This window comes from Anguilla anguilla, chromosome 8 (assembly GCF_013347855.1).
Source record: "Anguilla anguilla isolate fAngAng1 chromosome 8, fAngAng1.pri, whole genome shotgun sequence".
Lineage (NCBI taxonomy): Eukaryota > Metazoa > Chordata > Actinopteri > Anguilliformes > Anguillidae > Anguilla > Anguilla anguilla.
Window position 1 is genome coordinate 16,109,630 of NC_049208.1, and position 12,228 is coordinate 16,121,857.

The 12,228-nt window shown below is 42.4% G+C and overlaps 1 protein-coding gene across 11 annotated transcripts in view; it reads right to left on the reverse strand.

Moving 5' to 3' along the window:
- LOC118233901 (protein AF-10-like) overlaps positions 1-11,967 on the reverse strand; it is a 59,499-nt gene extending 47,532 nt beyond the window's left edge. For 5 of the 11 annotated variants that reach the window (XM_035429986.1, XM_035429985.1, XM_035429987.1 and 2 more), the window contains exons 1-3: positions 11,603-11,967; positions 3,970-4,049; positions 396-521 (exon numbers count right to left, since the gene is read on the reverse strand). In XM_035429986.1, coding sequence (XP_035285877.1) covers positions 396-521; positions 3,970-4,049; positions 11,603-11,768 — 372 coding nt within the window. In that variant the 5' untranslated portion in view covers positions 11,769-11,967. Of the gene's footprint in view, positions 1-395; positions 522-3,969; positions 4,050-9,208; positions 9,377-11,602 lie in introns of those variants that run through there. The other 6 variants (XM_035429990.1, XM_035429988.1, XM_035429991.1 and 3 more) reach the window with 5 other exon arrangements.
- Between the last annotated feature and the right edge of the window lie 261 nt (positions 11,968-12,228).

Consider the following 12,228-nt stretch of genomic DNA (forward strand, 5'->3'; position numbering starts at 1 on the left):
ATCTCTAGCGCGCTGGAAACTGAGAGCTACAACAACAAAAAACTTCTGCTTTTGCGTTCTGTGGACGTCACTGGGGCCTGACCACTGAGGACTTCTGTTCTTTAGCAGCCTCCTTCGTTCAACCATAATCATCAAAACAGAAATGTGTACAAAAAAAAAAAAAAGATTTTCACATGCTTTCACTTAAAACACATCCAAATCGAATTAGAGAGACAGAGAGAGAGAAAGAGATGGAGAGATGGGGAGGAGTGAGAGAGTAAGAGAGTGAGTGAGAGAAGAAAAGATAAAATGAGAGACGGGGAGAGAGGCAGAGAGTGAGAGAATGACAACTTGTCTTGGCTCTCACTGGGAGAACAGAAAACAACATCATGTGTGAAAAGGGAGGGGCCACATACCCAAGAATTCACAGTTTTTAAACTTTTGGCATGTCCCTCGTCCTCCGCATCTTTGTGGTGGGTGGCAGATCGTCCTCCTCCATCTGGGGTCTGCTGACTGGGCTTTCTTCCCTTCCACCCCTTAATCTTTAGCGCAAAGTGGGGGAGGGAGGCAAGGGGGATGGGGGGGCGCGGTGTGGTGCGGCGGGGAGCACATGGAACAGACAGGAGTGCTTGTTTTTAGTACGGAGTCCCCCCCGGTTTGAGTACGAGCCCCCCTCCCCCCCCTCGGACAGCCACTGGTCCAGTGGCTCCTTCAACATTCCCCTTCCCTTCCAAAAATGAAAACAGAAAACTCACCTGCGACTCCTACTTATGAGTACAAGGCAAGGTATCCATGCGCGGAAAACAGGCCGCACGTCTCAACCGAAGCACAACTATCTGTGCGAAAACATTCCTCCTACACGGCCTTGAGCAATGTCACCCTGACAGTGACCCGTTAAAAACCCGGTCCCGAAAAACCTGCAAGCCTCTTTGGAGCGGTGCGTCGGCCAAATTAGTAACTCCCGCTTCTGGGATAATTAACATCCTCAAAGGTCTGGGGAAATTTAGGACTGCTCTTGACCCAAAATCCTAATCGAAACAGTCAAGATGTGATTGGTGGCTATTCCTGAATGACACCAGCGTGTCCTCTGTGACCTAGACCTGCAGTGGGCCCCGTCACAGAAAGTACTGAAGCCCACAGAGTGGCTGGGGGTGGGGGTCAGGGAGACCACATCACCAGTTAAAGTGCATTCTGGTACGCGCCCCCATCGTCGGCTGTATAACGGTTCTTCTTTAACAGTTTCCCTTCATGTGACCAACAGCCCCCACCAATCATCTGGATCAGAGAACTCATCCCTGTTTCTCCTACAGCCGAACACACCCGTGTGTGTTTACATACCACCAACAACTCTCCAGCTTTACAGGAAACAGAAGGCCTCCGTTCTCCCAGAAACCATTTGCATTTTCTACAGGGTGAGTGAATATTAATTTAGGGATATATATATATTTATCTCCACACAATGACTTTCTTTCACATAAAAGCTCAGTCTCCAGGCAAATTTTCGGTCATTTTTGGTACCTGTGATCGGTCCATACTCAAACCATGTCAGAATCATTGCGGGTTGGGGAAAAAAAGAAAGCTGGGCTAAAGAGGTACAAACCAAATGAATGGTTACAGAGTACTAAAACAAACCACAGGACACAGAGACTCAGCTTTTATCTGCATTCAGGTGACAGAAAATGCTGCATCATCATCACCATCACCAACAACCAATGATGTACATTTTAAACAGACCAGCAACTCCAGTTGAGGCTCCATGACAATATGACAAGGCCACCACCAGCCAGCAGTTTCTTAGAACTTCTCCAACGAAACTGGGGGTCAAGAGGCAACGCAGAGGGTAGATCACGATTTACCTATCACACAGGGAGCGATGTGCTCTGTCATCACGCTAGTACTCTTACCCACGCACCGAGAAGGACGCAGAGAACACCGATGTGAGGTGACGAGCTGCCATCGAAGAAACAGAGAAGCTCTCGTACCGAAGGGTTCTAAAATATCACCGTTGTCGCCAATTACCCCATTACCGCTCCCACATCAACACTACACAGATGCAAAGCAATGCAATGCAACCATTACACAGGACACAGAGGATCCAGCAAAGCGCGCGTCTGTGTATACACACAGGCGCGTGCGCGCATGAGAATCGAGACAGGCATGTAGTCACGGTACCCACGTGTCTTCAGTCTACAGCCATAATCTGTGCTGGGCGAACGGGGACTGGGGAGGGGATTTAATACCAAGTGTTTGTTAAGGGCAGGAAGAGGAAGGTCAACAAGACTGTCAGGTCCCTGGCTGTTTGTGCCTCTTCACCATCCCCAAAGCACAAGAGATCCCTGGCGCATTTTTTTAGTAAACGAGGAGACGTTGGGAAGCTTCAGACAAATGTGCCGAACAGCCTCTTCTGCAGCATTCAGCTTGGCGCTCGCGCAAGCAGAAATGACGGAGTGCTCAGCGTAGGTGTGTAAACTGGGACTGTGTGCAGCCCTCCCCTGAACGTGTGAAAAGAAAGTGTCTGTGTGGCTAGACAGCACTGAGATACCGGGGCCAGGTTTCCATTTAAAGACCCAGACTGGCGCTTCAATCTGCTCCGTTGTCAGCCTCAAAAAAGGCAAACGACAACTCCGAGCTGAAAAAAGTGTCAGCCACACAGATTTGTGAAAGAGTGTGCGGGGGCTGTCTTATCTTTCTGTCTGGAGGAAATACTCAGCCCAGACATTTAAAAAAACCCACAACAAAACATGACCTTGATGGCTTCGTATGACAGAATGAGGCTGAGACACTATGAGGTTGGTGAGACCCCCAACACAAGAGTATAAGACCGCAGTCAGACTGTAATTCACCGGTTAGAGGTTTCATCAGGTGAACCACTGGCTATTTGCAAGCTGTCTATTCCGGTAGAAGGCTGTTATCAGAATTAGATTTATTTTTGGTACGTTTACATTGGTAAGAGTCATTTTGCATTTAATGGCATCTAGAAACCTAGCACATCAATACAAGAGTATTGTCACCCTTGGGCTGTTTCAGATGCAATCAGAAAGCTTCCTTTTATGTAGACAAACATTTCCCCTGATTTCTTTTTATTTTTTTTAATTTTTTTTACTTTAAATGTGCTTATTACAAAGTAATGTTAGGTTCATTTTTATAAAACTGCATACATTACAATTTGACCATCATGTCACTTGAAAGAGAAAAAAAAAACACCATTGTGAATGCCGAAATAACTGTCGTATCAAATCCGCAGACTGTGACCACCACCAAGGAAACGCTTCTCATATGTGAATGCAAATTAAACGTAATGCACCTATGTGAATGCAGAAAGAACTGAACGTGACAATGTGAATGTAAAAAAACTACAATCACCCCTATATAAGAACCATACAAATTAGTAATTTTCCACTTTAAGATAAATAAACGTGGAAATGGCCCATGATTCATGACAGGGCTGGAGTTAGAATTCATTTTAAGAATAAGGTACAGGCCTATTTATGATGCGACTTTAACCCACAGGAATTTCTAGCATTCCCAACCCTTAGCAGCTGAGAACCCAGGGAGCACACATGACCGCTGTTCTGACAAAAGCAATGGGATTCGCAAGCAAACCAAGAATGATCACAGCTCATGATCTGGTTAAAGAAAGCATTCCTAAAGGTGCACGACCACTGGCGCCAGTGGCAACCAGGGGTGCATAGCACACCTTTAGCACCCAGCAGCAGTAGGGTAGAGTTTGACAGGGTGGTAAACAAAATCACAAATGCAGTGCTATATCTATAAATCACAACTTCAGACGTATCGGTCTGACCTGTGATTACAAAGAAAATTGCAGTTATGAAAGCTAATTTTGGCCAGCCTGCACATTTTAGTGTTCCAATATCTTTGATACTGAAACAAGCATGAACAAATTAAGGTGAATTGACAAGCTTTTGCAAAACTTGAGACTATACAAGAGGATCCCCCACCTTTCCCATGAAAATGTATGTTATGACTTACCACCCTAGCTGCTCTCTCCTGGGATTCACATTTTCTACAAAACCAGGGGCCAGTGGGGACTTGAACAATGCCATAGCATGCTGAAATCAGGACAAAATCACATCAGAACTGATAAAGAAGGAAAAAGAGTGAAGAACGACAAGAAAACAACTCTGACAGCAAATCCTGAACTGTGGGTCAGTTTTGTTCATATGTTGCTTTTCATCCCTTTCTCAACTTAAAAATAAAATATGGATACATCAGGAAAATAAATTTATGTACACTGCCGTGAAAAAGTATTTCCCCCTTCCTGATTTCCCCTATTATTGCATATTTGTCACACTGAATGGTTTCAGATCTTTAGACAAAATGTAATATTAGACAAAAGGAAAACTGAGTAAACACAGAACACATTTGAAAAATTATTATTTCATTTACTCAATGAAAAAAGTTATCAAACGCCCATATCACTCATGTGGAAATGTATTTCCCCTTTAGTTGCTCAATTAACCACATTTAATTGATAATTAGAATCAGCCGATTTAACACAGCCAGGCTTGATTGCAGCCAGCACTGTTGAATCTAAACCACACTCATAAGCCGCGTTTCCACCGCAGGAACTTTCCCCAGGAACTAGGAACCTTTTGAGGAACTCAGTGCGTTTCCACCACAGGGACCAGGGTCTAAATTAAATTACTTTATTTTACCCCAAAAAAGTCCCTGTTTGGGGGTGTAGTACTTTCCAAAAGTATCGGAACTTTTGGGGTGGGGCGCAAGCGCTGAATATTTCTGATTGGTCGACTACTCGCAGTATTTTATTTCAACAGCCATTTTAAAAAATCTGCAGCCACAAACCGATTTATTTTCATAATAACTTGAATTCAAACTTGTATGTTATGCGGCGCAGTAGCCTACTGTTGGTTATAGCCTGCCAACGTCTTGGAACAGATGAGAAATTAAGATCGAGAATTATAACACATGTGCTCTTCTGTTATTTTCTTGCTAGACTATGGACTAATTTATGGTGCATGGTTCGCATCTGGAGGCCACACTTCACTGCTCCGCTAGCAGTAACTCTGCAGGAAAGCAAACGGTGGCTGTACCACTGCTAATTTAAATTTTCACGCAAGTCCGAGTTTTTGTTCTATTCTTGTCATTTTGCGATTAGCCTATATGGAATTGACGATGAGAGACGAAGTAATCAATTCAACAGCAAATTGTTTACGACGTGTGCATGTTTTCTGCTGTTGTTACCAGTTATTTGTGTAATGTGAATGCATTCTGTCGCCTCGGATGTCAAGACATGAAAGTGAATGTTCGCATAAAAACATAATGAATGTGTTTGAGAGGATATATAGAAGTTACAATCTGACTATTGGCCTGTTATATCCTATTTGTTGCATAACAACGGTCCAAGTCGAAATACCAACGAGAGTTTTGGTTGACAACGGTAAAATATGCCCAAACGGCCGCGGAAGAATATTTCAATTTCAGGTGATTAAGTCGATAAAAATCAATAAATACTAAAGTAACCATATATAGTCATTGTTGGTAACCCGTTGTATAAGTGGAATAAACCCCTCCGAGCTGTTCCGGTTATTAGAAAATAATGTAGGCTACTTTGGTGGTAGTATGGGGTTACAGAAGAAATCATAAGACAGATGGACCGACGACAACGTCGCTTTTTCATACTTCAGTGGACTTAATTTGCCTAATCTTCGCTGGACTTTAGACCGCGGTGGAAACGCAGACAACAATGGGCTGAAGGAACCTTTTAGTTCCTTGAAAAGTAGTTCCTGGGACTAAAAGTTCTGGGTACTTTGGGTGGAAACGCGGCTATACTGAACCTTACGAACAGAGTAAAGTAGTCACCATAAAGTTTCTGCATGTACACAATTCCACGATCAAAGGAAATTCCAGAAGAGATGAGAATAAAAGCTGTTGAAATATGTCAGTCTGGAAAGGGTTACAAAGCCATTTGCAAGGCTCTTGGATTCCTCAGAACCACAGTGACAGCCATTATTTCCAAATGGAGAACACTCGGAACAATGGTTAATCTTTCTAGGAGTGGCCAGCCTGCCAAAATTTCTCCAAAGGCGCAGCAACAACTCATTAAGGAAGTCACAAAACATCCGAAAAGAACATCCAAAGAACTGAAGGCCTCTCTAACCTCAACTAAGGTCAGTGTTCATGACTCCACAATAAAAAAGAGACTGGGCAAAAATTGGATTCACGAGCAAGTAAGAAGGTGGAAACTGCTAACCAAGAGAAACATCAAAGCCAGTCTCATATTTGCAAAAACGCACCTGGATGCTTCCCAAGACTTCTGGGATAATGTACAATGTACGATGAGTCAAAAGTGGAACTTTTTGGACAACATGGGTCCCATTGTCTGGTGTAAAGCAAATGCAGTATTTCATAGTAAAAATATCCTACCAACAGTCAAACGTGGCAGTGTGATGGTGTGGGGATGCGTTGCTGCTTCGAGACCTGAACGACTTGCCATTATTGAAGGAACCATGAATTCTGCCCTGTACCACAAAATTCGTAAGGAGAATGTCCAGTCATGCTCATAAACCTACCAATTTGTCTGAAAGAACTTCTACAACAAACACTAGGCTAAAATTCTTCCACAGCAATGTGAATGACTGATTTCGAATTATAGGATGCTTTGGGTTGCAGTTACTGCTACTAAACGTGGTGCAACCAGTCATTAGGTTTAACGGGGCAATTACTTTTTCATATGGGTGATATGGGTGTTTGACTACTTTTTTTATTAAATAAATGAAATTTTTAAAAGTGCTTTGTATTGACTCAGGTTCCCTCTGTATAATATCACATTTTGCCCATAGATCTGAAACCATTCACAAATATGCAATAATAGAGGAAATTGGGAAGGGTGCAAATACTTGTTCACAGCACTGTAGGGCTAAGTGAGGACACAGCAGTAATACACCATGCCATTTGCCTATGCATATGATCTAATTCCAAATAGTATTTCAAAAGTCACAAACAAACTAAATCATCAGACCAATGAAAGAATGCCCAATGGCATAGATACAGTTGAGGCCAAAAGTTTACATAAACCTCGGCTAAAGACATTCAAACTCAATTTTTCACAACTCCACACATTTTATGTTACCATACATATCCTGTGTTAAGTCAATTAGGGTATCTACTTTAATTCCATAAAGGTAATTTCAAAATAATAGCTAAGAGACAGGTTTGTGGGCCTCCTTGCTCGGACACGCTTTTTCAGTTCAGTCCACAAATTTTCTAAGGGATTCAGGTCAGGGCTTTGTGATGGCCACTCCAATACTTTCACTTTGTTGTCTTTAAGCCATTTTGTTACAACTTTGGAGGTATGCTTAGGATCATTGTCCTGCTGGAAGACCCAGTTGCAACCAAGTTTTAACTTTCTTGCTGATGTCTTGAGGTGTTGCTTCAGTATTTCTAAATAATCCTCCTTCCTCATGATGCCATCTATTTTCTGAAGTGCACCAGTCCCTTTTCCAGCAAAACACCCGCACAACATGATGCTGCCACCCCCATGCTTCACAGTTGGATTGGTGTTCTTCAGATTAAAAGCCTCACCCTTTTTCCTCCATACACACAGTTGAGGCCAAAGGTTTACGTGCACCTAGGCTAAAGATATTCAAACTCAGTTTTTCACAACTCTGCACATTTCATGTTACCATACATTTCTTTTGGCAAGTCAATTAGGGCATCTACTTTGTTCACATCAGAGGTCATTTAAAAATAATCGATTAGAGACAGATTTATTTCAGCTTTAATTCACTACATCAGAATTCCAGTGGGTCAAAGGTTTACACACACCAAGTTGACTGTCTCTTTAAACAGTCTGGAAGATTCCAGAAAGTGATGTATTGAGTTTTTAGAAGCTTCTGATTGTCATAATTAGAAGTTAATTGGCACCTGTAGCTGCATTTAAGAGTCTAACTTTAGAGCCACTGCCTTTTAGCCCTTGATACCATGGGAAAATCCAAGCAACTCAGCCAAGACCTCAGAAAAAAATTGTGGACCTCCACAAGTCTGGTTCCTCCTTAGGAGAAATTTCCAAACAACTGAAGATAACACAAGCCTCTGTACAAACAATTGTCTGCAAATATAAATATCTTGGGACCACAGACACTGCATTGTCCAGGAAGGAGGCATAAATTAACTCTCAGGGCTGAACGAACTTCGGTCTGGAAGGTTCAGTTGAACCCCAAGACAACAACAAAGGAACTGGTGAAGGAGTTGGAGGCATCAGGTACCAAAGTATCTACATCCACCATTAAGAGAATCCTACATTGCCATGGCCTGAAAGGCTGTCGCGCAAGGAAGAAGCCCCTACTCCAAGACCGGCATAAAAAAGCCAGAATGAAGTTTGCAGGTGATCACCAGGAGGAGGACCTGCCTTTTGGAGCAGTCAGATGAAACAAAAATTGTAAAGCATGGGGGTGGCAGCATCATATTGTGGGGGTGTTTTGCTGGAAACAGGACTGATGCACTTCAGAAAATAGATGGCATCATGAGGAAGGAGGATTATCTAGAAATACTGAAGCAACACCTCAAGACATCAGCTAGAAAGTTAAAACTTGGTTGCAAATGGGACTTCCAGCAGGACAATGATCCTAAGCATACTTCTAAAGTTGTAACAAAATGGCTTAAAGACAACAAAGTGAAAGCAGTGGAGTGGCCATCACAAAGCCCTGAATCCCATAGAAAATTTGTGGACTAAACTGAAAAAGCGTGTCCGAGTAATGAGGCCCAAAACCTGACTGAGTTACACCGATGTTGTCAGGAGGAATGGGCAAAAATTCCAGCAAAGTATTGTGAGAAAGTTGTGGAAGGCTACCCCAAGCCCAAACTTGATTCAAGTTAAGCAATTAAAAAAGGCAATGCCACCGAATACTAACAAAGTATATGTGATCTGTATGTAAAACTGTGTATGGGACTCACTGAAAATCTGACATAGTACATAAAAGCTGAAATAAACCTGTCTCTTAGCTATTATTTTGAAATGACCTCTTACTGAATTAAAGCAGATACCCAAATTGACATAACACAGGATATGTTTGGTAACATGAAATGTGTGGAGTTGTGAAAAATTGAGCTTGAATGTCTTTAGCCGAGGTGTGTGTAAACTTTTGGCCTCAACTGTAGCGCTGATCATTATGGCCAAACAGTTCAATTTTTGTTTCATCTGACCAGAGAACACTTCTCCAAAACGCTAGGTCTTCGTCCTGGTGATCACCTGCAAACTTCATTCTGGCTTTTTTATGCCGGTCTTGGAGTAGGGGCTTCTTCCTTGCACGACAGCCTTTCACGCCATGGCGATGGAGGCTTCTCTTAATGGTGGATGTAGATACTTTGGTACCTGATGCCTCCAACTCCTTCACCAGTTCCTTTGTTGTTGTCTTGGGGTTCAGTTGAACCTTTCGGACCAAAGTTTGTTCAGCCCTGGGAGTTAATTTGTGCCTCCTTCCTGAACGATGCAGTGTCTGTGTGGTCCCAAGATTTTTATATTTGCATACAATTGTTTGTACAGATGCTCGTGGTACCTTCAGTTGTTTGGAAATTGCTCCTAAAGAGGAACCAGACTTGTGGAGGTCCACAATTTTTTTTCTGAGGTCTTGGCTGAGTTGCTTGGATTTTCCCATGGTATCAAGGGCAAAAAGGCAGTGGCTCTAAAGGTAGGCCCTTAAATACAGCCACAGGTGCCAATTAACTCCTAATTATGGCAATTAGCCAATCAGAAGCTTCTAAAAAGTCATTACATCAATTTCTGGAATCTTCCGGACTGTTTAAAGAGAAAGTCAACTTCGTGCATGTAAACTTTTGACCCACTGGAATTCTGATATAGTGAATTAAAGCTTCAATAAACCTGTCTCTAATCAATTGTTTTAAAATGACCTCTGATGTGAATGAAGTAGATGCTCTAATTGACTTGCCAATAGAAATGTATGGTAACATGAAATGTGCGGAGTTGTGAAAAACTGAGTTTGAATATCTTTAGCCTAGGTGTATGTAAACTTTTGGTCGCAACTGTAGCTTATAGCTGTGTGGCAAGGGTGACACAATCCACTGCAAAGCTGTGAAGTCCACCTGTTCTTCCAAGCCCATTTTCACAATACCATCTCTTTCATAGTGAAGTTTTGGCATGCTACATGAGATGAAATAAAGGACGCTGCTGTGCCAAGCCTCTTACTGAGAGAACTATCTAATGGAGGTCATGGCATCATGTTGCATTTGGGAGTTTTAAGTTCCCAGCAAAAGCACCACAAATGGTGAACAGCAAAAACATGCAATGTCCCTGGCCTGCTGTCAGTGGCTTGAACTGGTTTGCTCTTGCATTCGAGTTTTTAAAAAATAAAAATAATAATTTTTGTGATTATGCCAATATTGTAGTATTCACAACTGATTAAACTCAAACTATCAATCCACTTCTCACCATATAGCCAAACTTAACAATACTAACCTAAAGTCAATACTATACACTATACTATACTATACCTACATAGCAATACAGCACTTCAAAGCAATGAAGACGATTACATACTAGGCCTACCTTCAAAATGACATGGTAAGTTAGATATAGCCTAATACAATGCACTGCTTCATACCTATCTGTAGTACATACTAAAGATTGGACAAGCTGTTAACATCTGTACAAATATGTTTTCTTGTAGATTACATGCAAGGCAAGTTAAAAAAGGAAAACATAATAAACACAAACAATCATTCTAAATATACAGTTCAACAGAAAAGAGGACACTATGATGAATACACAGAGCATGTAAAACCAAAAACTCGAGCAAGATTCTGAAGAAATGTGCATACTGTTTCCATGGAGACGTCTTGAGGCGAGGCGTTAGAAAATGCTTATTTTTCTCTTTGCCACAAAATAGCTAGGCATGCATTTTGCAAAGGACTTTTTGCAGAATATAGTAATACGGTCAACTTTATCCGTGAAAGAACAATTGCCCTTGACCGGGTAGCTTGCTAACTAAACACAAATTAATATAGGACACTATATGAATTTGTGTTTATCGCCATGAATCAACCAGTTCGTCACATAATCTCAGATAGCCAAGTAACTTCACCTGATCCTGGACACCCTATTCAAAGAGTATACTGACCTAGGCAAGTTATCTGCTCGATACTCAGACCCGCAAGCTGCCCGTTTTGACAAGGGAGTCTAGCACGTTGGCAACCACATGAACATTGAAACCCTGATCAAATTCAAACTGCTAAACTGTATGCTGCCTTGCTTATACACTCTCACGTGACATCAAGAAAAGCTAGCAGGCGCACCGCCCTGCCATAACACTGCTAAGTAATCATGCATGCTGCTACAATCGCTTCCTGCCTATCTCTAGGTTGCTAGCTAGCTAAGTACGAGCAGTCGGCGAGATCGGTGTCGATCTTTCTATCATGCAACTTTAAAAGCTAACTTATGTGTATGCAACGTTACTGTCGAACAATTTGTGGTGTAAACAAACGACACCTTTGTACAATCTAACTAGTTAAGCACCATCCCACTAGCAAACAAATGAGCTGGCCAAGTAACATGTGCAAGTATGCTCTGCAAGCTAGTCATAACGCAGTTGTCAATAAAGGCCTTATGGTTGCCACTGTGTATGTTTACCTTGATGTACCGCGACATTACAGCCATGCCCGTCACAGTAAACCAGAGGGTTTTCCGCCCAACCCCTCTCATCTGAGCAAACGCAGCAGCCTCCGATCATCTCCTTCATATTATTCGGCAAGTAGTAGTCGTCTTCCACTTCCAGAGACGGTTCGCTGGATACCATCTATTGAGGAAAAGGAAACATAGGAAAAGGCGGGTCCAGCACTTTACAGCCCCCCTTATAATATTTATTCTTCTTTCTGCTTAATTGCGTTATGTTCCACTTTTAAAAAAAGCCATGTTTATACGGTGGTCGTAGCTTCCCTGATAATACTGTATTTCTCCCGCACCACTCAAGCAGAAGGCGAGCACACCCGGGGCAAACGGAGGCTAGCGATAGCCTAGTGCGCATGCGCAAGTCTTTACCAACTCAACAAGGACGGCGTTTATTGGTTGTTTTCTGTTCTTTGAGGGAGATCAGGAGAACGCAACGCCATTTTGGCTCCACAGTTCCCTCCGAGGATTGTTTGGATTAACGTTGCTGCTGGTGGGTGGATCTTGGGGGAGGACAAATCCGCCAACGTCGAAGCTTTCGAAAAACATGTTGTGGAAATGAAAATGAGTGCAGTGAAAAGCAGGGAGTG